Below are 27518 nucleotides of genomic sequence, written 5' to 3'. Positions count from 1 at the left end.
ATACTTATCCTGAAGTATTTTGATTTCGCGCCAAGCTGCTGTACCAAACCAGTTTCGCAAGTTGTCATTTTCTTTCTGCTTGCCTTGTGGTTTGGACGGTGCGGCTTTGAACAAAACAAAAGTGTCAAATTTGTTTTCACTTGAGTCGCCAAGTAACGTAGCTGTCGCCCTTTGTTTGTCCTTATTTCCGCAACGAATCCAAACCGTCTTCGTTTCTTATCTGTAATTGCTCGTTTAGGAACGTACTAAAAAAATGGCTACATTAAGCGAAAACGTTGTTATATTATGAAAACAAAAAATAAGAAAAATACAGTTTCAAACTTACCCGTTTGGTCCGCATTAAATACGTGGACACATTTTTGTTCAACAATTGTTTGCAGTACCTTTCACCTAAATTCTTTGAAGACTTGTGCTGCGTCTTCAGGGGTTGTTTGCCCTTGGCGCGTCTTGGATCGTAGAGACAGCTTATGGCGGCGCATAAACAGCTTTATCCACGACGGGGCGCCGAAAACCGATCTATTGTAAGCCCACAGTCCTCTTCCACCTCCAAACAATTAAGTTTCATCATCGTGTGGGACACCGGCGCGCCGTCCTTTCTAAGAGAGCTGATCCACATAGCAATGTCTTCTTCAGCCTCTTTAGATAACACTGTTGTTGTGCCACGCTCACGAAGGTTGAGGTGGCGTGAATGTCCGCTCTCGCAAGCCGATTTTATCGTCGCATCGTTACCACGCCATTTCTTTATAAATTGCTGCTTTGATCGTCGCTCCTTGCCGGTCAAAGTACCGTATAATTAGTCCAAAGCTTCACTAAGCGTATGGCCTGCTTGTAAGTAGGTGATAATCTCCTGCTTGTGGCCATACTCAACACAAACTCGCTTGTTTTGTTTGCGCTTCTTTTTCGTGCCCTTGATGGTTGGCCGTGCCATCCTGATTCAAGTGTGCAGGAACGAATTGGTTTCTAAAATACTTAAAATTAGCTGACCGTTAATTTTCACCTTCTGTTTTTTTTCAGATCATCCTATTGGCTAAAGAGGTCTGTCGCTTAGGCCTATTACTAAGACGATACGGTACTTATAATTGGTAATTTCTGGTTATGTGAATAAAAAGGTACTTCTTCCATCGGGAAATATAAGCGGGGCATCTGTTTAAACCGTGTCCAAAAATATAAGCAAGATGTTTACAAACATAAGTCATTTGATAATACTGTCGTATCTCGCCTAACAACGCCCATACAAATGCTGTTGTTGTTGTCGGCTGCTGCAAACCAGACCCTTGGGGATATTTAAGCACTCTACGTGGCACCGTTCAATAGAAAATCACACGCGCTACATCTCTACAACATTTCATGTAAAATTGACATCCCAGCGAAATATTTTCAAATTTTACATCTTCACCACGAATTTTGCAAGACGGACCAGGTGGCCAAACTTCGACATTTTTTTAAGCGTTATCTAAACGGTAATTTAGACCAATCCGTTGCTTGTTTAATGATTTTCTGTTTTTAAAATTAATTTTGCCCCTTGTAGTTATATTTATCCTAAATAAATTGGGTATGAGGAAAAGGTTGTATCTGAAGAAAATTGGTCGTGCCTATTCTTGAGAGGCCTATATTCTAATTCAGGAGATTAATATAAATACAACCAAAGTACCGATATATTAGGACTCCTAATTTAGGAGGCAGAAATATTTTATAATTTTAATTTTATAAAACCTGTAAAATTTAAGTGGAATTTACGGAGCGTTGCTTTTGCGCGATCGGCGAACTCAGTATTAAAATCTACGCGGCCCTTCTACCTACTCGTGATGGCTCTGCAACCCAGCTCGCGCGCGTGGGCCCCAGTGCCTTGCGAGAACCCATCAGCAGCACCCTGTCACCGCTCACTGCACGTGTGTGCTGTGCGCAAGGACTCGCTCTTCATCTTCGGAGGTATATTGACGAGAATCCGATGAATCAGTCGCAAACTCTTCCCGGGATAATTCCTTCTTCGTAGTACGCAGTTCAGCGTCTTGTAGACGCAAATACGACGATACCATCAGTGTTAATTAAATGCCGGCGCTTATCTGTTGTAGGGTACGACGGCTCCAACCGCATTAACGACTTTTACGAGTTCAACTTCAAGCGTAAATTATGGTCAGTAGTGCTGGCCATTGGCTCGGCGCCAAGCCCGCGCGACCGCCATGTGGCGGTGGTCTACAAAGACTCGTTCTACGTGTTCGCGGGCTTTGACGGCAGCTCGCGCGTCAACGACTTCATCGAGTACAATTTCTGTACGTTAGAAACGTGTTTTTTGGTGATCTATACATTTCTATTGACGCTAGATCTGTACTTCCATGCGTACAGTGACGCAGAGATGGAGCAACGTTGTGGTTAGTGCTGGTCTGCCACCCACAGCTCGACACAGTCATGCTGCGGTGGTGTATGGTACGTGTGAAGCTTACTTAAGTTATTTTTTATCACTGTAAAAAAGAAGAAACTTATCACTGTTCCCCTTTTTTTCATTAATGTACAGACAAATCAATGTACTGCTTTGGAGGATACGACGGAAGCTACAGAAACGACTTCCACGAGTTCAACTTTGGTACATCTCGACGTGCATCAGTGGCTCACTTAAACAGTGCTAACAATTGCTCGCTCTTTGTATTCTCTTCACAGAAACCAACACTTGGTCGCTAGTGGCAGCCACCGGGCGCGTTCCGAGACCTAGGTGAGTGTCAGCGTAGTCATTGTGATGAGCAATCAAGAGTAACGACAACGTTCTGCTGGCTCCTTTAGGTATCGGTCCTCCTTGGTAGTGCATAACCACACATGCGTGCTATTTGGCGGTCATGATGGCTCTCGTCACCTCAACGATGTTCATGTATATGACTTTGGTAAGCTGCTATTGTTCGCATCGGAAATTTAATAATCTGTAGACTCATGTAGCACTGCATGCGTATTTTTTCCCTTAGACACACGAGTGTGGTCGTTGCTGGCAACCGAGGGTCCAGCACCAATTGCTCGTGATAGTCACGTGGCTGTCATCCACTCGAACTCCATGTACATATTCGGTGGCAGCACGGGGACTGCAGTAAACGATTTCTACGAGCTCGATCTGGGTAAGCAAGTTGAGCCTGGTGTTGTGTTTCTAGATCTAATATTTCTATTTAACTTGCTCATTTTTCAGAGGTGAATACGTGGCAACCGATGCAGTTTAACGGTCAGCCGCCAGGACAGCGCTTTTGTCACGTTGGAACCGCTTACGACTCGAGCCTCATCATCTTCGGAGGTTACGACGGAAGTAGTCGGCTTAACGACTTCAAGCAGTTCCGTTTTGGAGAGGAAGAGTTCCAACTGGAGATTCCTGAGAGCACACTGATTAATGATCTGAGGATGCTGGTGAACAACGACGTCATGAGTGATGTGACGTTTGTCGGTGTGTGTGTGTGTCAAGGAAGGAAAAACTTTCCGACTTCTTTTGTTTAACATTTGTTGTCATTGAACAGTGGAGGGAATTCCCGTGTACGGGCACAAGATTTTGTGTATTCGCTGCAGCTACTTCAACGCGATGCTGACAGGAGAGGTAACATTGCGAAGGTGCTGGGAAGACTAACTCTAAAAGTCTAACAAGGCGATTGTTTTTTATTTTTGAAAGATGCTGGAGAGTCGAGCGCGAGAGATCCAGATCACAGACGTGCGTCGTCCCATCTTTATTTCTTTGATGGAATATCTCTACACGGATTATTTGGACGTCGCCGTGGACGTGGCAATGGAATTGTTCGTCACTGCTGATCGGGTACGCTAGTTCAAGATGCGTTTGCTCTGGCCAATTATGCTAACTACCACCTGAAAACACAGTATGGAGTTGAACGCTTGAAGCGCATCTGTGAAAGTAAAATGCTGGGATCGCTATGCGTGGAAAATGCTGCTAGTATTTTCCACGCTGCCGATCTACATAACGCGACAGTGCTGCGAGACCAGTGCGTCACCTTCATGCTGCACAACTTTGACGCCGTGACGAAGACTGATGCTTTCGAAGAAATGGGCCGAACCAATGTTGAATTGGTCTTCGAACTGCTGAAGCGCCGCTAGGATGGAAGTAGCGGAAGTGCCAAGTGCAATGCTTTCTTGTCAGATTTTATAGAATATATACGCTGAACACTATGTACTCAAGTTTTGTTAAGGCACTTTTGCGGAACCGCATATATTAGACCAATAATCGCAAAAAGCAAACCAAAGCATCTAAAAAAGTACTACAGAGTCACAATTTATGATAGAATGATGTTGAATTCCTCAGTCTAAGTAGTCATGACAGAGAAGACCTCTATGAGGTGACGGCGATAGATCAGAAGCGTTGTGCTCTCTCTTCAGCGTGTTGCCGCTCTCTCACTTTTCCTTTCGCCTTCTTTTTTGCACTCTTGACCACCGCCTTACCAGCACCGTCAAACAACCAAGAAACATCCCGTTCAAGATGCATTCCAAGATCATCCTGTTGCTCGGTGTTTGCGTCGCTGCCTCCATACTGCAGACGGCTGACGCACGCACTACCGGGCGCAACCCTCGTAAGCACGATCATGGGCATAGGCAGCACCACGGCCACGACCACCACAAAGACCATTCGCACTATAGTCGCCGCTTAGAAGACAAGGACAACAAGGACGACAAGGTCACGGAGTCATCCAAGTACACCAGTAGCTACGGCAAATACGACTATGGCCGCGACGACTATGGCCACGACGACTATGGTCACGACGACTATGGTCACGATGACTATGGTCATGATGACTACAAACGGAAGGGCCACGGCTACGACGACCATGACTACAAGGGCTATGGCGTTGGCTACAGCTACAGCTACAAGAGCTATGGCAAGGACTACGATGACTACAACGACGACTACTACGGCCACGGCAAAGGCTACTACAGCTATGACAAGGGATACGGCAAGAAGGGCTACGACTACTACCCTGACTACTACTCGTCGTACAGCGGTGGCTATGGTTATGATGGCTACTATAACAACGGATACTATCCCGATTCCTACTCGTCCTATGGCTACGGTGACAAAAATGGCTATGGATACTACCCAGATTACTACTCGTCCTATGGCTACCCTAGCTATGGTTACGGCTACGATCACGGCAACAGCTACGGCTATGGCAACCCCTCCTACGGTTTCGGATCCCCGGGATTCTTCAACTACGAGTCTGCTGCATCGGATGCTGGCACGGACAGCACTCCGAAGGAGCAGGGCTCGGACGCGGCCAAGAGTAAGTCGGAGAAGAAGGAAGACAAGCCCAACGTTGAGGAGAAGGAAAACAAGTCGAATGCCGCGAACAAGTCGAAGGGCAAATAAAGACGTGATCAGAGAAACATGAAGCGTGTGCAATACGTAGCGTTGGAAAGCAGAGGTAACAGTAGAAAATACAATGCCAATTAATGTGACGTGGTAAATAGTTAGAGCTTAGTTCGGACTCGTCCCTGGAAGACCAAACTCGTCCCTGGACGACCAAAACCTATCTGTAAAAAAAGAAGTTTAGTAATGTGCGCCGTTGCAAGGGCCATTTTATAGACCGGGATGCCCCTCTAATTGGTATGGTTAGTACTACGTCGAAGGCTTGATCTGTGTGCATTTCTATTATTTCATGGTGCGTACAAATGGATTAGGTATTGCGTCCGGTTGAGGAAACGCGGACTCCTGTAAGATTTAACGACGAGTTTTTTTTTATCCAAGTATCCAAATCTGAAGGTTCAGGATCCGACTTATGATGAGCGTTGGATATTCATACTCTAATTTGATAATATCAAATTATGAAGGTGTCGATTGGACAATTTTACAACAGCTACAGAAGCTGAAAAGGCGTTACAAAAATTGAACCTTAACCGTTACTTAGTACTGTAAACGGCAACTATGAGTCACAAGTTATGATAGAATGAAGTTGCTAGAATCGTGTTGAATAAGGGGCCTTTTTAGCTTCGGATTTGGATACTTGGATAAAAAAAAACTCGTCGTTAAATCTTACAGGAGTCCGCGTTTCCTCAACCGGACGCAATACCTAATCCATTTGTACGCACCATGAAATAATAGAAATGCACACAGATCAAGCCTTCGACGTAGTACTAACCATACCAATTAGAGGGGCATCCCGGTCTATAAAATGGCCCTTGCAACGGCGCACATTACTAAACTTCTTTTTTTACGGATAGGTTTTGGTCGTCCAGGGACGAGTTTGGTCTTCCAGGGACGAGTCCGAACTAAGCTCTAACTATTTACCACGTCACATTAATTGGCATTGTATTTTCTACTGTTACCTCTGCTTTCCAACGCTACGTATTGCACACGCTTCATGTTTCTCTGATCACGTCTTTATTTGCCCTTCGACTTGTTCGCGGCATTCGACTTGTTTTCCTTCTCCTCAACGTTGGGCTTGTCTTCCTTCTTCTCCGACTTACTCTTGGCCGCGTCCGAGCCCTGCTCCTTCGGAGTGCTGTCCGTGCCAGCATCCGATGCAGCAGACTCGTAGTCGAAGAATCCCGGGGATCCGAAACCGTAGGAGGGGTTGCCATAGCCGTAGCTGTTGCCGTGGCTGTAGCCGTAACCATAGCTAGGGTAGCCATAGGACGAGTAGTAATCTGGGTAGTATCCATAGCCATTTTTGTCACCGTAGCCATAGGACGAGTAGGAATCGGGATAGTATCCGTTGTTATAGTAGCCATCATAACCATAGCCACCGCTGTACGACGAGTAGTAGTCAGGGTAGTAGTCGTAGTCCTTCTTGCCGTATCCCTTGTCATAGCTGTAGTAGTTTTTGCCATGGCCGTAGTAGTCGTCGTTGTAGTCATCGTAGTCCTTGCCATAGCTCTTGTAGCCGTAGCTGTAGCCAACGCCATAGCCCTTGTAGTCATGGTCGTCGTAGCCGTAGCCCTTCCGTTTGTAGTCATCGTGACCATAATCGTCGTGACCATAGTCGTAGTCGCCATAGTCGTCGTGGCCATAGTCGTCGCGGCCATAATCGTATTTGCCGTAGCTACTGGTGTACTTGGATGACTCCGTGACCTTGTCGTCCTTGTTGTCCTTGTCTTCTAAGCGGCGACTATAGTGCGAATGGTCTTTGTGGTGGTCGTGGCCGTGGTGCTGCCTATGCCCATGATCGTGCTTACGAGGGTGGCGCCCGGTAGTGCGCGCGTCAGCCGTCTGCAGTATGGAGGCAGCGACACAAACACCGAGCAACAGGATGATCTTGGAATGCATCTTGAACGCGATGTTTCTTGGTTGTTTGACGGTGGTGCTGGTAGGGCGGTGGTCAAGAGTGCAAAAAAGAAGGCGAAAGGAAAAGTGAGAGAGCGGCAACACGCTGAGGAGAGAGCACAACGCTTCGGATCTATCGCCGTCACCTCAAAGAGGTCTTCTCTGTCATGACTACTTAGACTGAGGCATTCAACACGATTCTCGCAACTTCATTCTATCATAACTTTGTGACTCACAGTTGTTGTTTACAGTACTAAAAATGATATCCAACGCTCATCATAAGCGGGAGTTTGAACCTTCGGATTTGGATACTTGGATAAAAAAAAGACGTCATTAAATCTTACAGGAGTCCGCGGTTCCTCAACCGAACGCAATACTTAATCCATTTGTACGGACGAGTCCGAACTAAACTCAAACCATTTACCACGTCACATTAATTGGCATTGTATTTTCTAGTGTTACCTCTGCTTTCCAACGCTACGTATTGCACACGCTTCATGTTTCTCTGATCACGTCTTTATTTGCCCTTCGACTTGTTCGCGGCATTCGACTTGTTTTCCTTCTTCTCAACGTTGGGCTTGTCTTCCTTCTTCTCCGACTTACTCTTGGCCGCGTCCGAGCCCTGCTCCTTCGGAGTGCTGTCCGTGCCAGCGTCCGATGCAGCAGACTCGTAGTCGAAGAATCCCGGGGATCCGAAACCGTAGGAGGGGTTGCCATAGCCGTAGCTGTTGCCGTGATCGTAGCCGTAACCATAGCTAGGGTAGCCATAGGACGAGTAGTAATCAGGGTAGTATCCATAGCCATTTTTGTCACCGTAGCCATAGGACGAGTAGGAATCGGGATAGTATCCGTTGTTATAGTAGCCATCATAACCATAGCCACCGCTGTACGACGAGTAGTAGTCAGGGTAGTAGTCGTAGTCCTTCTTGCCGTATCCCTTGTCATAGCTGTAGTAGTTTTTGCCGTGGCCGTAGTAGTCGTCGTTGTAGTCATCGTAGTCCTTGCCATAGCTCTTGTAGCTGTAGCTGTAGCCAACGCCATAGCCCTTGTAGTCATGGTCGTCGTAGCCGTGGCCCTTCCGTTTGTAGTCATCATGACCATAGTCATCGTGACCATAGTCGTCGTGACCATAGTCGTCGTGGCCATAGTCGTCGCAGCCATAATCGTATTTGCCGTAGCTACTGGTGTACTTGGATGACTCCGTGACCTTGTCGTCCTTGTTGTCCTTGTCTTCTAAGCGGCGACTATAGTGCGAATGGTCTTTGTGGTGGTCGTGGCCGTGGTGCTGCCTATGCCCATGATCGTGCTTACGAGGGTGGCGCCCGGTAGTGCGCGCGTCAGCCGTCTGCAGTATGGAGGCAGCGACACAAACACCGAGCAACAGGATGATCTTGGAATGCATCTTGAACGCGATGTTTCTTGGTTGTTTGACGGTGGTGCTGGTAGGGCGGTGGTCAAGAGTGCAAAAAAGAAGGCGAAAGGAAAAGTGAGAGAGCGGCAACACGCTGAGGAGAGAGCACAACGCTTCGGATCTATCGCCGTCACCTCAAAGAGGTCTTCTCTGTCATGACTACTTAGACTGAGGCATTCAACACGATTCTCGCAACTTCATTCTATCATAACTTTGTGACTCACAGTTGTTGTTTACAGTACTAAAAATGATATCCAACGCTCATCATAAGCGGGAGTTTGAACCTTCGGATTTGGATACTTGGATAAAAAAAAGACGTCATTAAATCTTACAGGAGTCCGCGGTTCCTCAACCGAACGCAATACTTAATCCATTTGTACGGACGAGTCCGAACTAAACTCAAACCATTTACCACGTCACATTAATTGGCACTGTATTTTCTACTGTTACCTCTGCTTTCCAACGCTACGTATTGCACACGCTTCATGTTTCTCTGATCACGTCTTTATTTGCCCTTCGACTTGTTCGCGGCATTCGACTTGTTTTCCTTCTTCTCAACGTTGGGCTTGTCTTCCTTCTTCTCCGACTTACTCTTGGCCGCGTCCGAGCCCTGCTCCTTCGGAGTGCTGTCCGTGCCGGCGTCCGATGCAGCAGACTCGTAGTCGAAGAATCCCGGGGATCCGAAACCGTAGGAGGGGTTGCCATAGCCGTAGCTGTTGCCGTGGCTGTAGCCGTAACCGTAGCTAGGGTAGCCATAGGCCGAGTAGTAATCAGGGTAGTATCCATAGCCATTTTTGTCACCGTAGCCATAGGACGAGTAGGAATCGGGATAGTATCCGTTGTTATAGTAGCCATCATAACCATAGCCACCGCTGTACGACGAGTAGTAGTCAGGGTAGTAGTCGTAGTCCTTCTTGCCGTATCCCTTGTCATAGCTGTAGTAGTTTTTGCCGTGGCCGTAGTAGTCGTCGTTGTAGTCATCGTAGTCCTTGCCATAGCTCTTGTAGCTGTAGCTGTAGCCAACGCCATAGCCCTTGTAGTCATGGTCGTCGTAGCCGTGGCCCTTCCGTTTGTAGTCATCATGACCATAGTCATCGTGACCATAGTCGTCGTGACCTAGTCGTCGTGGCCATAGTCGTCGCAGCCATAATCGTATTTGCCGGAGCTACTGGTGTACTTGGATGACTCCGTGACCTTGTCCGCCTTTGTGTCCTTGTCTTCTAAGCGGCGACTATAGTGCGAATGGTCTTTGTGGTGGTCGTGGCCGTGGTGCTGCCTATGCCCATGATCGTGCTTACGAGGGTGGCGCCCGGTAGTGCGCGCGTCAGCCGTCTGCAGTATGGAGGCAGCGACACAAACACCGAGCAACAGGATGATCTTGGAATGCATCTTGAACGCGATGTTTCTTGGTTGTTTGACGGTGGTGCTGGTAGGGCGGTGGTCAAGAGTGCAAAAAAGAAGGCGAAAGGAAAAGTGAGAGAGCGGCAACACGCTGAGGAGAGAGCACAACGCTTCGGATCTATCGCCGTCACCTCAAAGAGGTCTTCTCTGTCATGACTACTTAGACTGAGGCATTCAACACGATTCTCGCAACTTCATTCTATCATAACTTTGTGACTCACAGTTGTTGTTTACAGTACTAAAAATGATATCCAACGCTCATCATAAGCGGGAGTTTGAACCTTCGGATTTGGATACTTGGATAAAAAAAAGACGTCATTAAATCTTACAGGAGTCCGCGGTTCCTCAACCGAACGCAATACTTAATCCATTTGTACGGACGAGTCCGAACTAAACTCAAACCATTTACCACGTCACATTAATTGGCACTGTATTTTCTACTGTTACCTCTGCTTTCCAACGCTACGTATTGCACACGCTTCATGTTTCTCTGATCACGTCTTTATTTGCCCTTCGACTTGTTCGCGGCATTCGACTTGTTTTCCTTCTTCTCAACGTTGGGCTTGTCTTCCTTCTTCTCCGACTTACTCTTGGCCGCGTCCGAGCCCTGCTCCTTCGGAGTGCTGTCCGTGCCAGCGTCCGATGCAGCAGACTCGTAGTCGAAGAATCCCGGGGATCCGAAACCGTAGGAGGGGTTGCCATAGCCGTAGCTGTTGCCGTGATCGTAGCCGTAACCATAGCTAGGGTAGCCATAGGACGAGTAGTAATCCGGGTAGTATCCATAGCCATTTTTGTCACCGTAGCCATGGGACGAGTAGGGAATCGGGATAGTATCCGTTGTTATAGTAGCCATCATAACCATAGCCACCGCTGTACGACGAGTAGTAGTCAGGGTAGTAGTCGTAGTCCTTCTTGCCGTATCCCTTGTCATAGCTGTAGTAGTTTTTGCCGTGGCCGTAGTAGTCGTCGTTGTAGTCATCGTAGTCCTTGCCATAGCTCTTGTAGCTGTAGCTGTAGCCAACGCCATAGCCCTTGTAGTCATGGTCGTCGTAGCCGTGGCCCTTCCGTTTGTAGTCATCATGACCATAGTCATCGTGACCATAGTCGTCGTGACCATAGTCGTCGTGGCCATAGTCGTCGCAGCCATAATCGTATTTGCCGTAGCTACTGGTGTACTTGGATGACTCCGTGACCTTGTCGTCCTTGTTGTCCTTGTCTTCTAAGCGGCGACTATAGTGCGAATGGTCTTTGTGGTGGTCGTGGCCGTGGTGCTGCCTATGCCCATGATCGTGCTTACGAGGGTGGCGCCCGGTAGTGCGCACGTCAGCCGTCTGCAGTATGGAGGCAGCGACACAAACACCGAGCAACAGGATGATCTTGGAATGCATCTTGAACGCGATGTTTCTTGGTTGTTTGACGGTGGTGCTGGTAGGGCGGTGGTCAAGAGTGCAAAAAAGAAGGCGAAAGGAAAAGTGAGAGAGCGGCAACACGCTGAGGAGAGAGCACAACGCTTCGGATCTATCGCCGTCACCTCAAAGAGGTCTTCTCTGTCATGACTACTTAGACTGAGGCATTCAACACGATTCTCGCAACTTCATTCTATCATAACTTTGTGACTCACAGTTGTTGTTTACAGTACTAAAAATGATATCCAACGCTCATCATAAGCGGGAGTTTGAACCTTCGGATTTGGATACTTGGATAAAAAAAAGACGTCATTAAATCTTACAGGAGTCCGCGGTTCCTCAACCGAACGCAATACTTAATCCATTTGTACGGACGAGTCCGAACTAAACTCAAACCATTTACCACGTCACATTAATTGGCATTGTATTTTCTAGTGTTACCTCTGCTTTCCAACGCTACGTATTGCACACGCTTCATGTTTCTCTGATCACGTCTTTATTTGCCCTTCGACTTGTTCGCGGCATTCGACTTGTTTTCCTTCTTCTCAACGTTGGGCTTGTCTTCCTTCTTCTCCGACTTACTCTTGGCCGCGTCCGAGCCCTGCTCCTTCGGAGTGCTGTCCGTGCCAGCGTCCGATGCAGCAGACTCGTAGTCGAAGAATCCCGGGGATCCGAAACCGTAGGAGGGGTTGCCATAGCCGTAGCTGTTGCCGTGATCGTAGCCGTAACCATAGCTAGGGTAGCCATAGGACGAGTAGTAATCAGGGTAGTATCCATAGTCATTTTTGTCATCGTAGGCCATAGGACGAGTAGGAATCGGGATAGTATCCGTTGTTATAGTAGCCATCATAAACCATAGCCACCGCTGTACGACGAGTAGTAGTCAGGGTAGTAGTCGTTAGTCCCTTCTTGCCGTTATCCCCTTGTTCATTAGCTGTAGTAGGTTTTTGCCGTGCCCGTTAGTAGTCGTCGTTGTAGTCATTCGTAGTCCTTGCCATTAGCTCTGGTAGCGGTAGCTGTAGCAAACGCCATTAGCCCTGGTATTCATGTTCGTGGTAGCCGTGGCCCTTCCGTTGGTAGCCATCAGGACAATAGTCATCGTGACAATGGTCGTCGTGACATAGTCGTCGTGGCCATAGTCGTCGCAGCCATAATCGTATTTGCCGTAGCTACTGGTGTACTTGGATGACTCCGTGACCTTGTCGTCCTTGTTGTCCTTGTCTTCTAAGCGGCGACTATAGTGCGAATGGTCTTTGTGGTGGTCGTGGCCGTGGTGCTGCCTATGCCCATGATCGTGCTTACGAGGGTGGCGCCCGGTAGTGCGCACGTCAGCCGTCTGCAGTATGGAGGCAGCGACACAAACACCGAGCAACAGGATGATCTTGGAATGCATCTTGAACGCGATGTTTCTTGGTTGTTTGACGGTGGTGCTGGTAGGGCGGTGGTCAAGAGTGCAAAAAAGAAGGCGAAAGGAAAAGTGAGAGAGCGGCAACACGCTGAGGAGAGAGCACAACGCTTCGGATCTATCGCCGTCACCTCAAAGAGGTCTTCTCTGTCATGACTACTTAGACTGAGGCATTCAACACGATTCTCGCAACTTCATTCTATCATAACTTTGTGACTCACAGTTGTTGTTTACAGTACTAAGTAACGGTTAAGGTTCAATTTTGGTGACGCTTTTTCAGTTTTTGTGGATTATCCAATCTACGCCTTCGTATCAAATTAGAGAATGAATATCCAACGCTCATCATAAGCGGGATCCTGAACCTTCGGATTTGGATACTTGGATAAAAAAAACAAAAGACGTCATTAAATCTTACAGGAGTCCGCGTTTCCTCAACCGAACGCAATACTTAATCCATTTGTACGCACCATGAAATAATAGAAATGCACACAAATCAAGCCTTCGACGTAGAACATATCAAGTACTAACCATATCAACTAGAGGGGCATCCCGGTCCATAAAATGGTCCTTGCAACGGCGCTTATTACTATAGCTCTTTTCTTACGGACTGGTTTCGGTGTTCCAGGGACGAGTTTGGTGTTCCAGGGACGAGTCCGAACTAAGCTCTAACTATTTACCACGTCACATTAATTGGCATTGTATTCTCTACTGTTACCTCTGCTTTCCAACGCTACGTATTGCACACGCTTCATGTTTCTATGATCACGTCTTCATTTGCCCTTCGACTTGTTCACGGCATTCGACTTGTTTTCCTTCTTCTCAACGTTGGGCTTGTCTTCCTTCTTCTCCGACTTACTCTTGGCCGCGTCCGAACCCTGCTCCTTCGGAGTGCTGTCCGTGCCAGCGTCCGATGCAGCAGACTCGTAGTCGAAGAATCCCGGGGATCCGAAACCGTAGGAGGGGTTGCCATAGCCGTAGCTGTTGCCGTGATCGTAGCCGTAACCATAGCTAGGGTAGCCATAGGCCGAGTAGTAATCTGGGTAGTATCCATAGCCATTTTTGTCACCGTAGCCATGGGACGAGTAGGAATCGGGATAGTATCCGTTGTTATAGTAGCCATCATAACCATAGCCACCGCTGTACGACGAGTAGTAGTCAGGGTAGTAGTCGTAGTCCTTCTTGCCGTATCCCTTGTCATAGCTGTAGTAGTTTTTGCCGTGGCCGTAGTAGTCGTCGTTGTAGTCATCGTAGTCCTTGCCATAGCTCTTGTAGCCCTAGCTGTAGCCAACGCCATAGCCCTTGTAGTCATGGTCGTCGTAGCCGTGGCCCTTCCGTTTGTAGTCGTCGTGACCATAGTCATCGTGACCATAATCGTCGTGGCCATAGTCGTCGTGGCCATAGTCGTCGCGGCCATAATCGTATTTGCCGTAGCTACTGCTGTACTTGAATGACTCCGTGACCTTGTCGTCCTTGTCGTCCTTATTGTCCTTGTCTTCTAAGCGGCGACTATAGTGCGAATGGTCTTTGTGGTGGTCGTGGCCGTGGTGCTGCCTATGCCCATGATCGTGCTTACGAGGGTGGCGCCCGGTAGTGCGCGCGTCAGCCGTCTGCAGTATGGAGGCAGAGACGCAAACACCGAGCAACAGGATGATCTTGGAATGCATCTTGAACGCGATGTTTCTTGGTTGTTTGACGGTGGTGCTGGTAGGGCGGTGGTCAAGAGTGCAAAGAAGAAGGCGAAATGAAAAGTGAGAGAGCGGCAACACGCTGAAGAGAGAGCACAACGCTTCGGATCTATCGCCGTCACCTCAAAGAGGTCTTCTCTGTCATGACTACTTAGACTGAGGCATTCAACACGATTCTCGCAACTTCATTCTATCATAACTTTGTGACTTACAGTTGTTGTTTACAGTACTAAGTAACGGTTAAGGTTCAATTTTGGTGACGCTTTTTCAGTTTTTGTGGATTATCCAATCTACGCCTTCGTATCAAATTAGAGAATGAATATCCAACGCTCATCATAAGCGGGATCCTGAACCTTCGGATTTGGATACTTGGATAAAAAAAACAAAAGACGTTATTAAATCTTACAGGAGTCCGCGTTTCCTCAACGAACGCAATACTTAATCCATTTGTACGCACCATGAAATAATAGAAATGCACACAGATCAAGCCTTCGACGTAGAACATATCAAGTACTAACCATATCAACTAGAGGGGCATCCCGGTCCATAAAATGGTCCTTGCAACGGCGCTTATTACTATAGCTCTTTTCTTACGGACTGGTTTCGGTGTTCCAGGGACGAGTTTGGTGTTCCAGGGACGAGTCCGAACTAAGCTCTAACTATTTACCACGTCACATTAATTGGCATTGTATTTTCTACTGTTACCTCTGCTTTCCAACGCTACGTATTGCACACGCTTCATGTTTCTCTGATCACGTCTTCATTTGCCCTTCGACTTGTTCACGGCATTCGACTTGTTTTCCTTCTTCTCAACGTTGGGCTTGTCTTCCTTCTTCTCCGACTTACTCTTGGCCGCGTCCGAACCCTGCTCCTTCGGAGTGCTGTCCGTGCCAGCGTCCGATGCAGCAGACTCGTAGTCGAAGAATCCCGGGGATCCGAAACCGTAGGAGGGGTTGCCATAGCCGTAGCTGTTGCCGTGGCTGTAGCCGTAACCGTAGCTAGGGTAGCCATAGGCCGAGTAGTAATCTGGGTAGTATCCATAGCCATTTTTGTCACCGTAGCCATAGGACGAGTAGGAATCGGGATAGTATCCGTTGTTATAGTAGCCATCATAACCATGGCCACCGCTGTACGACGAGTAGTAGTCAGGGTAGTAGTCGTAGTCCTTCTTGCCGTATCCCTTGTCATAGCTGTAGTAGTTTTTGCCATGGCCGTAGTAGTCGTCGTTGTAGTCATCGTAGTCCTTGCCATAGCTCTTGTAGCCCTAGCTGTAGCCAACGCCATAGCCCTTGTAGTCATGGTCGTCGTAGCCGTGGCCCTTCCGTTTGTAGTCGTCGTGACCATAGTCATCGTGACCATAATCGTCGTGGCCATAGTCGTCGTGGCCATAGTCGTCGCGGCCATAATCGTATTTGCCGTAGCTACTGCTGTACTTGGATGACTCCGTGACCTTGTCGTCCTTGTTGTCCTTGTCTTCTAAGCGGCGACTATAGTGCGAATGGTCTTTGTGGTGGTCGTGGCCGTGGTGCTGCCTATGCCCATGATCGTGCTTACGAGGGTGGCGCCCGGTAGTGCGCGCGTCAGCCGTCTGCAGTATGGAGGCAGCGACGCAAACACCGAGCAACAGGATGATCTTGGAATGCATCTTGAACGCGATGTTTCTTGGTTGTTTGACGGTGGTGCTGGTAGGGCGGTGGTCAAGAGTGCAAAGAAGAAGGCGAAAGGAAAAGTGAGAGAGCGGCAACACGCTGAAGAGAGAGCACAACGCTTCGGATCTATCGCCGTCACCTCAAAGAGGTCTTCTCTGTCATGACTACTTAGACTGAGGCATTCAACACGATTCTCGCAACTTCATTCTATCATAACTTTGTGACTTACAGTTGTTGTTTACAGTACTAAGTAACGGTTAAGGTTCAATTTTGGTGACGCTTTTTCAGTTTTTGTGGATTATCCAATCTACGCCTTCGTATCAAATTAGAGAATGAATATCCAACGCTCATCATAAGCGGGATCCTGAACCTTCGGATTTGGATACTTGGATAAAAAAAACAAAAGACGTCATTAAATCTTACAGGAGTCCGCGTTTCCTCAACCGAACGCAATACTTAATCCATTTGTACGCACCATGAAATAATAGAAATGCACACAAATCAAGCCTTCGACGTAGAACATATCAAGTACTAACCATATCAACTAGAGGGGCATCCCGGTCCATAAAATGGTCCTTGCAACGGCGCTTATTACTATAGCTCTTTTCTTACGGACTGGTTTCGGTGTTCCAGGGACGAGTTTGGTGTTCCAGGGACGAGTCCGAACTAAGCTCTAACTATTTACCACGTCACATTAATTGGCATTGTATTCTCTACTGTTACCTCTGCTTTCCAACGCTACGTATTGCACACGCTTCATGTTTCTATGATCACGTCTTCATTTGCCCTTCGACTTGTTCGCGGCATTCGACTTGTTTTCCTTCTTCTCAACGTTGGGCTTGTCTTCCTTCTTCTCGGACTTACTCTTGGCCGCGTCCGAACCCTGCTCCTTCGGAGTGCTGTCCGTGCCAGCGTCCGATGCAGCAGACTCGTAGTCGAAGAATCCCGGGGATCCGAAACCGTAGGAGGGGTTGCCATAGCCGTAGCTGTTGCCGTGGCTGTAGCCGTAACCGTAGCTAGGGTAGCCATAGGCCGAGTAGTAATCTGGGTAGTATCCATAGCCATTTTTGTCACCGTAGCCATAGGACGAGTAGGAATCGGGATAGTATCCGTTGTTATAGTAGCCATCATAACCATAGCCACCGCTGTACGACGAGTAGTAGTCAGGGTAGTAGTCGTAGCCCTTCTTGCCGTATCCCTTGTCATAGCTGTAGTAGTCTTTGCCGTGGCCGTAGTAGTCGTCGTTGTAGTCATCGTAGTCCTTGCCATAGCTCTTGTAGCCCTAGCTGTAGCCAACGCCATAGCCCTTGTAGTCATGGTCGTCGTAGCCGTGGCCCTTCCGTTTGTAGTCGTCGTGACCATAGTCATCGTGACCATAATCGTCGTGGCCATAGTCGTCGTGGCCATAGTCGTCGCGGCCATAATCGTATTTGCCGTAGCTACTGGTGTACTCGGATGACTCCGTGACCTTGTCGTCCTTGTCGTCCTTGCTGTCCTTGTCTTCTAAGCGGCGACTATAGTGCGAATGGTCTTTGTGGTGGTCGTGGCCGTGATGCTGCCTATGCCCATGATCGTGCTTACGAGGGTTGCGCCCGGTAGTGCGTGCGTCATCCGTCTGCAGTATGGAGGCAGCGACGCAAACACCGAGCAACAGGATGATCTTGGAATGCATCTTGAACGCGATGTTTCTTGGTTGTTTGACGGTGGTGCTGGTAGGGCGGTGGTCAAGAGTGCAAAGAAGAAGACGAAATGAAAAGTGAGAGAGCGGCAACACGCTGAAGAGAGAGCACAACGCTTCGGATCTATCGCCGTCACCTCAAAGAGGTCTTCTCTGTCATGACTACTTAGACTGAGGCATTCAACACGATTCTCGCAACTTCATTCTATCATAACTTTGTGACTCACAGTTGTTGTTTACAGTACTAAGTAACGGTTAAGGTTCAATTTTGGTGACGCTTTTTCAGTTTTTGTGGATTATCCAATCTACGCCTTCGTATCAAATTAGAGAATGAATATCCAACGCTCATCATAAGCGGGATCCTGAACCTTCGGATTTGGATACTTGGATAAAAAAAACAAAAGACGTTATTAAATCTTACAGGAGTCCGCGTTTCCTCAACGAACGCAATACTTAATCCATTTGTACGACCATGAAATAATAGAAATGCACACAGATCAAGCCTTCGACGTAGAACATATCAAGTACTAACCATATCAACTAGAGGGGCATCCCGGTCCATAAAATGGTCCTTGCAACGGCGCTTATTACTATAGCTCTTTTCTTACGGACTGGTTTCGGTGTTCCAGGGACGAGTTTGGTGTTCCAGGGACGAGTCCGAACTAAGCTCTAACTATTTACCACGTCACATTAATTGGCATTGTATTTTCTACTGTTACCTCTGCTTTCCAACGCTACGTATTGCACACGCTTCATGTTTCTATGATCACGTCTTCATTTGCCCTTCGACTTGTTCGCGGCATTCGACTTGTTTTCCTTCTTCTCAACGTTGGGCTTGTCTTCCTTCTTCTCCGACTTACTCTTGGCCGCGTCCGAACCCTGCTCCTTCGGAGTGCTGTCCGTGCCAGCGTCCGATGCAGCAGACTCGTAGTCGAAGAATCCCGGGGATCCGAAACCGTAGGAGGGGTTGCCATAGCCGTAGCTGTTGCCGTGGCTGTAGCCGTAACCGTAGCTAGGGTAGCCATAGGCCGAGTAGTAATCTGGGTAGTATCCATAGCCATTTTTGTCACCGTAGCCATAGGACGAGTAGGAATCGGGATAGTATCCGTTGTTATAGTAGCCATCATAACCATAGCCACCGCTGTACGACGAGTAGTAGTCAGGGTAGTAGTCGTAGTCCTTCTTGCCGTATCCCTTGTCATAGCTGTAGTAGTTTTTGCCATGGCCGTAGTAGTCGTCGTTGTAGTCATCGTAGTCCTTGCCATAGCTCTTGTAGCCCTAGCTGTAGCCAACGCCATAGCCCTTGTAGTCATGGTCGTCGTAGCCGTAGCCCTTCCGTTTGTAGTCATCGTGACCATAATCGTCGTGACCATAGTCGTAGTCGCCATAGTCGTCGTGGCCATAGTCGTCGCGGCCATAATCGTATTTGCCGTAGCTACTGGTGTACTTGGATGACTCCGTGACCTTGTCGTCCTTGTTGTCCTTGTCTTCTAAGCGGCGACTATAGTGCGAATGGTCTTTGTGGTGGTCGTGGCCGTGGTGCTGGTGTAGGATAATGCGTCCTAAGACACGTCCTAAACTGTCCTATTTGTCCTAAATTTTACAGGGAGATTTTGGAGATGTGTCCTAAAAAGCGACTAATCCTTCGTTACAGAATATTATAATTTGTGTCCTCCAGATTGTCCTAAACCTCAAATAATAACTTTTTCCGGACTTTCTACGTAAATTTACGTAAGAGTTACTTAAAACTCACATTGGCTTTACTTATTGTCCTGGGGCACACAAACCATTTCTGAATCTCCCCAACATCATGGACCATCGCGGCTACTCCTTCTGCAGCTAGGGCGCTCGTCTCTCTGGCCTCTGCTGCCACCTGCGGAAGCAATGTTGGTGCTGCCTATGCCCATGATCGTGCTTACGAGGGTTGCGCCCGGTAGTGCGTGCGTCAGCCGTCTGCAGTATGGAGGCAGCGACGCAAACACCGAGCAACAGGATGATCTTGGAATGCATCTTGAACGCGATGTTTCTTGGTTGTTTGACGGTGGTGCTGGTAGGGCGGTGGTCAAGAGTGCAAAGAAGAAGGCGAAATGAAAAGTGAGAGAGCGGCAACACGCTGAGGAGAGAGCACAACGCTTCGAATCTATCGCCGTCACCTCACAGAGGTCTTCTCTGTCATGACTACTTAGACTGAGGCATTCAACACGATTCTCGCAACTTCATTCTATCATAACTTTGTGACTCACAGTTGTTGTTTACAGTACTAAGTAACGGTTAAGGTTCAATTTTGGTGACGCTTTTTCAGTTTTTGTGGATTATCCAATCTACGCCTTCGTATCAAATTAGAGAATGAATATCCAACGCTCATCATAAGCGGGATCCTGAACCTTCGGATTTGGATACTTGGATAAAAAAAAACAAAAGACGTTATTAAATCTTACAGGAGTCCGCGTTTCCTCAACGAACGCAATACTTAATCCATTTGTACGCACCATGAAATAATAGAAATGCACACAGATCAAGCCTTCGACGTAGAACATATCAAGTACTAACCATATCAACTAGAGGGGCATCCCGGTCCATAAAATGGTCCTTGCAACGGCGCTTATTACTATAGCTCTTTTCTTACGGACTGGTTTCGGTGTTCCAGGGACGAGTTTGGTGTTCCAGGGACGAGTCCGAACTAAGCTCTAACTATTTACCACGTCACATTAATTGGCATTGTATTTTCTACTGTTACCTCTGCTTTCCAACGCTACGTATTGCACACGCTTCATGTTTCTCTGATCACGTCTTCATTTGCCCTTCGACTTGTTCACGGCATTCGACTTGTTTTCCTTCTTCTCAACGTTGGGCTTGTCTTCCTTCTTCTCCGACTTACTCTTGGCCGCGTCCGAACCCTGCTCCTTCGGAGTGCTGTCCGTGCCAGCGTCCGATGCAGCAGACTCGTAGTCGAAGAATCCCGGGGATCCGAAACCGTAGGAGGGGTTGCCATAGCCGTAGCTGTTGCCGTGGCTGTAGCCGTAACCGTAGCTAGGGTAGCCATAGGCCGAGTAGTAATCTGGGTAGTATCCATAGCCATTTTTGTCACCGTAGCCATAGGACGAGTAGGAATCGGGATAGTATCCGTTGTTATAGTAGCCATCATAACCATAGCCACCGCTGTACGACGAGTAGTAGTCAGGGTAGTAGTCGTAGTCCTTCTTGCCGTATCCCTTGTCATAGCTGTAGTAGTTTTTGCCATGGCCGTAGTAGTCGTCGTTGTAGTCATCGTAGTCCTTGCCATAGCTCTAGTAGCCCTAGCTGTAGCCAACGCCATAGCCCTTGTAGTCATGGTCGTCGTAGCCGTGGCCCTTCCGTTTGTAGTCGTCGTGACCATAGTCATCGTGACCATAATCGTCGTGGCCATAGTCGTCGTGGCCATAGTCGTCGCGGCCATAATCGTATTTGCCGTAGCTACTGGTGTACTCGGATGCTCCGTGACCTTGTCGTCCTTGTTGTCCTTGTCTTCTAAGCGGCGACTATAGTGCGAATGGTCTTTGTGGTGGCCGTGGCCGTGGTGCTGGTGTAGGATAATGCGTCCTAAGACACGTCCTAAACTGTCCTATTTGTCCTAAATTTTACAGGGAGATTTTGGAGATGTGTCCTAAAAAGCGACTAATCCTTCGTTACAGAATATTATAATTTGTGTCCTCCAGATTGTCCTAAACCTCAAATAATAACTTTTTCCGGACTTTCTACGTAAATTTACGTAAGAGTTACTTAAAACTCACATTGGCTTTACTTATTGTCCTTCGGCACATAATCCTATTTGCCGAAGCTCCTGGTGCACTCATGATGACCTCCGTGACCTTGTCGTCCTTGTCGTCCTTGCTGTCCTTGTCTTCTAAGCGGCGACTATAGTGCGAATGGTCTTTGTGGTGGTCGTGGCCGTGATGCTGCCTATGCCCATGATCGTGCTTACGAGGGTTGCGCCCGGTAGTGCGTGCGTCAGCCGTCTGCAGTATGGAGGCAGCGACGCAAACACCGAGCAACAGGATGATCTTGGAATGCATCTTGAACGCGATGTTTCTTGGTTGTTTGACGGTGGTGCTGGTAGGGCGGTTGGTCAAGAGTGCAAAGAAGAAGACGAAATGAAAAGTGAGAGAGCGGCAACACGCTGAAGAGAGAGCACAACGCTTCGGATCTATCGCCGTCACCTCAAAGAGGTCTTCTCTGTCATGACTACTTAGACTGAGGCATTCAACACGATTCTCGCAACTTTATTCTATCATAACTTTGTGACTCAGAGTTGCGTTTACAGTACTAAGTAATGGTTAGGGCTCAATTTCTGTATCATCTTTTCAGTTTTAGCTGTTGTGGACTTAGCTAAATCGACTCATTAAAGTATGAGTTGCTGTTGAAATTTGATGAGGATTTTAAATATAAATCGACCGCCATTTGGTAAGGACAGTAAATCTGAAAGGACAAAATGTCTGGAGTTCAGAATAAAAAGTAATTATATGAGTTTTTTTGCGTATTTTCAGGCCAGCGAGTAGAGCACCTGGACTGGGATTCTGCGCGAGCTATAAGATCATCTAGGAATGGCTGTCTTTCATTGTTACTGCTTCACTTAGAGTTTCTGCAAGACGTTACACCCAAGTATTTGTTGGAAACCCCGCTTTTCTTACTCTGTCATGCCATCCTCACCGATGGAGAGTGGTAACGCGGATAGTACGGTAGTGGCTCTCAGCAACACTGACGTTGTCGCCACCGGGGCCACCGTCGGGATGCGTTTCTTGCTTGTTTACTATCTCAACACCCATGTCAAGCTCTGCCAACGTTCGGCGAGCTAGTGGTTCCTGCTCTTTCCAAATCAACAACTCCTCTGATACCTCGCAATCCGAGCCTGCCAGCTTGATTGCCTTAGCCATGGCTTGTAGTCGCTCAACGAGTGGTCGCTCCCACACATCTAGCGCGTGGGCCAGAAAGCGGTCAACGTGAAGACGGGGGAAAGGAATAGCGCCCGGGGCTCGCTCTGTCGTAGGGTCAATACCATGGAAATCCGATCCACCCATCTACCGTAAAAACATAGAAAGGTTAGTTATAAGTACTAATGCTTTATGCGCGTAAACATACCCTTAATAAGCCGGATTCCTTTGCCAAGGCGCCATACATGTCGATTTTATTCGTGTCATGATAAACTTCGATGCCCTATACGCATAGATGTAGCCATTAATTAAAAAAAAAGTGGCACGATTTGATGAGGATAAAGTTGCAGCGATAGCGTACCTGAATACCCATTTTAGCTAGCTCGGGAACTAATGCTATCGGGTCCTATAACAGATATAAAAAAACATATTAGCCACCAGCCACATAATTCCTCAAAAACCAATACGCTGCAAGTTTACCTTACAGCACCACGGGTGTGCAAGAACAGATACCCCTCCAGCGCTTGCAATAAGCTTAATGGCTTCTTCAGGTGGGAAATGCTCGCCCTGGTACACTGTCATTGTTACCTTCATTGACAGGTCCATGCTGCGATAATACGTACCTCGACGTATGCAGGACCATCGTTATGCAAGTATCGCGCAAAGGCCTGGCGGAAGTTGGCAACGTGACCAGCTTCCACTAGAGCTTCGGCGACGTGCGGCCGACCCGGGGCGGCTTCTCCAGCAATCTCCAGCACACGTTCCCACTCGAGTTTAATGCCCATCTCCTCCTACTCAACCAACTCGTCAATTAACTCAAATAACCGCAACTTTATCGTAATACGTACCAGTTTCTTGAGCATTCCCTTGCCGCGTTTGTGTCTGCCCGTGCGAATCTTCAGTAGCTGCTTCTCCAGCTCGGCACTGTTCGATCCCGGGTAGAAATAGCCTAAGATATGTAAATTCTCACCGCCCTTCACTTCAGCGCTGATCTCGACGCCTGGAAACACCAGAACACCGAGTTTCTGTGCCGCGGCAATGGCTTCACTCACTCCAGCCATGGTATCATGGTCCGTGAGTGACATGAACGTCACTCCATTGGCTGCAGCCTTGGCGATCACCCCACTGGGCTTAAACTTGCCGTCGCTACAAATACTACTCCGCAAAAAATAATACCAACATTCCGTCGTCAATGTCAACCACGTCAGTACATTTAAAAGAGAGTAGGTCAATTTTTCATGTCGCACCTGTGTAGATGGAAGTCTCCACATGCTGCGTCACCTGCTTCAGAGGAGTCACAGGCCTCAGCATGAGCCGAGGAGTGGTGGTCATCATTGGACGGGAACATGGCGTCGCTCAGCGCCTCATAGGCCGCATCGGGAGCCACGTTTCGAGTCGTTGCGAGCGAACACTTACGGTTGAAGTTGGATTGTAAGTTCACGGGCTTGCGCTTGCTGCTCTTCTTGACATTCTTCTTGCGGTGCCCACGCGATGACGCCGACACCATTTCGACTGTCAACAACCAAATACTACTCGCATAAAGTCCCACAGGTTCTTAATTCATCAACTCATAGAGGCTTGTCAAACAAGAATGCTGGTCATTTTTAGAAACATCCGGTGTATACTATACACATCATCGGTAATACCGATTCGGTATTGGGTGAACAGCTTGCGAGCCACAGCATTGATCCATTTCCAGATCAGCAGGACGGACCATCATGTTGCGCTCGAGTCTGCGCAATGCAGTGCGGTCTCAGGGCTTGCTGCGTTATACGGGGGCTACTCCCCCTCATGCCCAAGGTCCTACTCGTATTGCGCCATTCGCGACGTTCGGTAGCGAGTTCTCGAGCCTTCGTGACGTCCGCCAGTCGCCAGCTCTGATCCTTCCGCAATACCCGCTGCTGCTTCGCGCGCACACCCGCGGGTATGCTGCGCTCCCCACGAAACCGTCAACGACCTCATCGACCTCTGCGCCGACAGCTGCGGAGGCTGCTGCACTTAAGAAGAAGGTCGCGGCCGCAAGACGTCGTCGCAGTAAGATCCGCGTACAGGAGGAGAAGCTCGAGTCCGCATTGGCCAAGGGTGGCGAGCGCCGTATGATCCGCGTCGAAGACGTAGAGAAGGAGCTGCCAAAGGTGCCTGAGCGTGCCGTATTGCTTCTCAAACGCACTCCTCAGCTCACAATGCAGGGCGTTAAGGCCGTGGCTCACGCCCTGCAGGTTCTGTTCACTGACCCGGCTGCAGTTAAGGAATGGCTCGGTAAGATGAAAGGCAAAGTAAAGCACGAGCTGGATCACTATTGGCTCGGCACTAAACTTCTCTACGCCGACGTGTCGACGTCCACGCGCATCATTCGTCGTCTACTTAAGGGCAACGCACTCTCGCGTCGTGAGCGCAAGCAGCTGCAACGTACAGTAGCTGATCTGCTGCGTCTCGTGCCATTCGCGTTCTTCGTGATCGTCCCGTTTATGGAATTGCTGCTGCCTGTGGCTCTCAAGGTGTTCCCGAACATGCTCCCGAGCACATACAAGGACTCGTTCCAGCGTGAGGAAGACATGAAGCGTCAGCTGCAACTGCGTGTGGCTCTAGCCGGTTTCCTACAGGACACAGTGAAGGAGATCATGCAGGACACACACGACACTGAAGGGGTGTCCGAGGAACGCAAGGCTACAGCCAGTGAGGTCGTGAACTTCGTGGAACGGGCTCAACGTGGCGAGCCGTTGACGTCTGAGGAGACGCTGCAAGTCGCCAAGTTGTTCAATGACGAGCTGATGCTGGATAATATCTCCCGACCGCAACTTGTGGGCATGTGTCGGTTTATGGGCGTGCAGCACTACGGCAACGACAATCTGCTGCGTTTCCAGCTGCGTAACCGGATCCGTCAGCTCAAAAAGGATGATCAGGATATTATTTGGGAAGGTCTGGACTCTCTGGACAAGGAGGAGCTGCAGATGGCCTGTATGGAGCGTGGTATGCGTGCTACCGGGCTGACGAAGGCCGGCTACGTGCGTCAAATGCGCCAGTGGCTTGACCTGTCCATCAACAAGAACGTACCGGCGTCGCTGCTCATCATGTCGCGGGCGCTGAACATCACAGCTGCCGACAACCTGGAGGAGGCGCTGGCTACGTCCATGTCGTCTATGGACGAAGAGGTGGTGACGGAGGTGGCGCTGGCAGCCAAGGCGTCCACGGAGGGAGAAACGGCGGAGATGCGGAAGCTCAAACTCGACAGTATTCGCTACCAGAACGAGATGATTGCGGACGAAGAGAAGTTCCGTGACGAAGCTCAGAAGAAGGAGACTGAAGCTCAGAAACAGGCGGAAAGCGACGCTGCTGCCACGCAGGCTGCTACTGAGACGCAGACGGACGTGGAACAGGTCATTTCGGATGTGATTATGGAGAAGGCACAGGCTCAATCAACGCCTGCTGACGCCACGTCTTCGGGAGTAGCAGCTGAGACGAAGCCTAGCGAGGAAGCGACTGTGGTGCCGAAGAGTATCGAGAACATTGTCAGCTTGGAGGAGCTGAGTGCGCTGGAGTCACTTGCGTTCAAGTCTCTCGTCGAGAAGGAGCGTCAGACTGTGAGTCAGTTGAAGCAGAACAAGTACGACATGGACGTCGAGGGCTTGCTGGCTGCTGGTCGTATCGGTGCACAGGCTACGGAGAACAAGACTGCTGGCCGTATGATGAAGAAGCTTGAGGCCATGCTGTCGAATCTGGAGGTGGAAATCGAGGAGGTTGACCGCCATGTCGGTGATCGTCTGAACATCCTTGATCGCGATAGCGATGGTGTGCTGTCGGCTGAGGAGCTGCGTGATGCTGTCATGACGATTCTGCGCAAGGCGAACACCCAGGAAGATGTGGAATGGGTGATTTCGCACATCGATGAAGACAATGACGGCAAAAGTACGTTATCTTGCTGTTGGTTTGGATGGAAATTGGTACTTATTTGTGTGTGTATTTTTTTACAGTCGCTTTGGAGGAGCTGGTGGCCTGGATTGCCAAGTGCCGTGAAAGTCTAGAGGCTACGGGCCGCATCGCACTGCAGGAGCCGACGGACGTAAACGCCGAAGCGGCTGCAGCATCAGAAGGTGAGAAGGCGAAGATCGACAAATCGGAGAAGGCGAAGGTCAAGCGAACGAACAGTCGTAAGAAGAAAGAGAAGGAACAATAATCTCTGCGAAAGCTGATGGTGCGATGAAGATAGAAGCCGCTGAGAATGTGCCACGTCCACATTGCTTATTCTATCTCAATAGATATATTGCCGATGCTGGCTTTGTGATTGTTTTTCGAATTACGGACAATAATGAACTATCATAGAAAGATACTACTGCACAGTACATGGACTTCGAAGTAGTACTTACTTCAAAGAACTTGAGACAAGTTTTTGTGAATGAGTTCCAGCTTCAGGTTTGGCAGTCATGTACAACCCGACATGGATCCCTGTACCTTTTCGAAGGTCTCGCTAAAGCTTACTCGTAGGCGGTCATCATTCAGCTTTGTTTTCTCGTAGATTTTAAGAATTTGGACATTTAATTTTGCAACTAACTAAAATACTTTAGCTCTAATAGCAGAGAAAAATAATTCTAGCTTATCTTCCGATCAAGAGACCAATGGGTTCCATAACTGACATAGAAATTATTTGTCACCCTACCCCTAGTCATTAAACCAGTCATTAAACACGGTGATTAAAACCGAATTGTTTGATGAGACCAAAAAGTGGTCTCATCAAACAATTCATTAAACTG

General features: G+C 48.5%; 6 protein-coding genes and 8 pseudogenes across 6 annotated transcripts; 3 read left to right on the top strand and 11 right to left on the bottom strand.

Annotated features, from left to right (window-relative positions):
- Positions 1–1798: 1798 nt before the first annotated feature.
- PITG_02520 (uncharacterized protein) lies at positions 1799–4139 on the top strand (the record flags this gene model as incomplete). The annotated part of the gene is made up of 11 exons (XM_002907393.1): positions 1799–1929; positions 2073–2270; positions 2344–2424; positions 2513–2581; positions 2656–2707; positions 2776–2873; positions 2952–3098; positions 3167–3415; positions 3486–3562; positions 3635–3775; positions 3838–4139. 11 exons carry the CDS (start codon positions 1806–1808, stop codon positions 4069–4071), a joined length of 1470 nt encoding a protein of 489 aa, XP_002907439.1.
- A 311-nt stretch (positions 4140–4450) lies between these two features.
- On the top strand, positions 4451–5335 carry PITG_22707 (M96 mating-specific protein, putative; the record flags this gene model as incomplete). Its single annotated transcript, XM_002907392.1, has 1 exon — positions 4451–5335. One exon carries the CDS (start codon positions 4451–4453, stop codon positions 5333–5335), a length of 885 nt encoding a protein of 294 aa, XP_002907438.1.
- A 1011-nt stretch (positions 5336–6346) lies between these two features.
- On the bottom strand, positions 6347–7231 carry PITG_02519 (M96 mating-specific protein, putative; the record flags this gene model as incomplete). Its single annotated transcript, XM_002907391.1, has 1 exon — positions 6347–7231. The coding sequence occupies one exon, from the start codon at positions 7229–7231 to the stop codon at positions 6347–6349; it is 885 nt and encodes a 294-aa protein (XP_002907437.1).
- A 514-nt stretch (positions 7232–7745) lies between these two features.
- Positions 7746–8630, bottom strand: PITG_22706 (M96 mating-specific protein, putative; the record flags this gene model as incomplete). The annotated part of the gene is made up of 1 exon (XM_002907390.1): positions 7746–8630. One exon carries the CDS (start codon positions 8628–8630, stop codon positions 7746–7748), a length of 885 nt encoding a protein of 294 aa, XP_002907436.1.
- A 517-nt stretch (positions 8631–9147) lies between these two features.
- Positions 9148–9989, bottom strand: PITG_22705 (annotated as a pseudogene; the record flags this gene model as incomplete).
- Positions 9990–10545: 556 nt separating this feature from the next.
- Positions 10546–11389, bottom strand: PITG_22704 (annotated as a pseudogene; the record flags this gene model as incomplete).
- Positions 11390–11945: 556 nt separating this feature from the next.
- Positions 11946–12800, bottom strand: PITG_22703 (annotated as a pseudogene; the record flags this gene model as incomplete).
- An 824-nt stretch (positions 12801–13624) lies between these two features.
- On the bottom strand, positions 13625–14476 carry PITG_02518 (annotated as a pseudogene; the record flags this gene model as incomplete).
- Positions 14477–15299: 823 nt separating this feature from the next.
- Positions 15300–16142, bottom strand: PITG_22702 (annotated as a pseudogene; the record flags this gene model as incomplete).
- Positions 16143–16966: 824 nt separating this feature from the next.
- Positions 16967–17818, bottom strand: PITG_02517 (annotated as a pseudogene; the record flags this gene model as incomplete).
- Positions 17819–18640: 822 nt separating this feature from the next.
- PITG_22701 lies at positions 18641–19405 on the bottom strand (annotated as a pseudogene; the record flags this gene model as incomplete).
- Positions 19406–20658: 1253 nt separating this feature from the next.
- Positions 20659–21876, bottom strand: PITG_22700 (annotated as a pseudogene; the record flags this gene model as incomplete).
- A 1084-nt stretch (positions 21877–22960) lies between these two features.
- Positions 22961–24288, bottom strand: PITG_02516 (uncharacterized protein; the record flags this gene model as incomplete). Its single annotated transcript, XM_002907389.1, has 6 exons — positions 22961–23053; positions 23132–23176; positions 23251–23337; positions 23394–23558; positions 23619–23925; positions 24018–24288. The coding sequence occupies 6 exons, from the start codon at positions 24275–24277 to the stop codon at positions 22961–22963; spliced, it is 957 nt and encodes a 318-aa protein (XP_002907435.1).
- Positions 24289–24477: 189 nt separating this feature from the next.
- Positions 24478–27057, top strand: PITG_02515 (LETM1 and EF-hand domain-containing protein 1, putative; the record flags this gene model as incomplete). The annotated part of the gene is made up of 3 exons (XM_002907388.1): positions 24478–26216; positions 26265–26676; positions 26742–27057. 3 exons carry the CDS (start codon positions 24489–24491, stop codon positions 26942–26944), a joined length of 2343 nt encoding a protein of 780 aa, XP_002907434.1.
- Positions 27058–27518: the final 461 nt, after the last annotated feature.

This window comes from Phytophthora infestans, genomic scaffold (assembly GCF_000142945.1).
Source record: "Phytophthora infestans T30-4 supercont1.3 genomic scaffold, whole genome shotgun sequence".
Taxonomy (NCBI): domain Eukaryota; phylum Oomycota; class Peronosporomycetes; order Peronosporales; family Peronosporaceae; genus Phytophthora; species Phytophthora infestans.
This window is presented reverse-complemented; position numbering and strand designations above follow the sequence as displayed.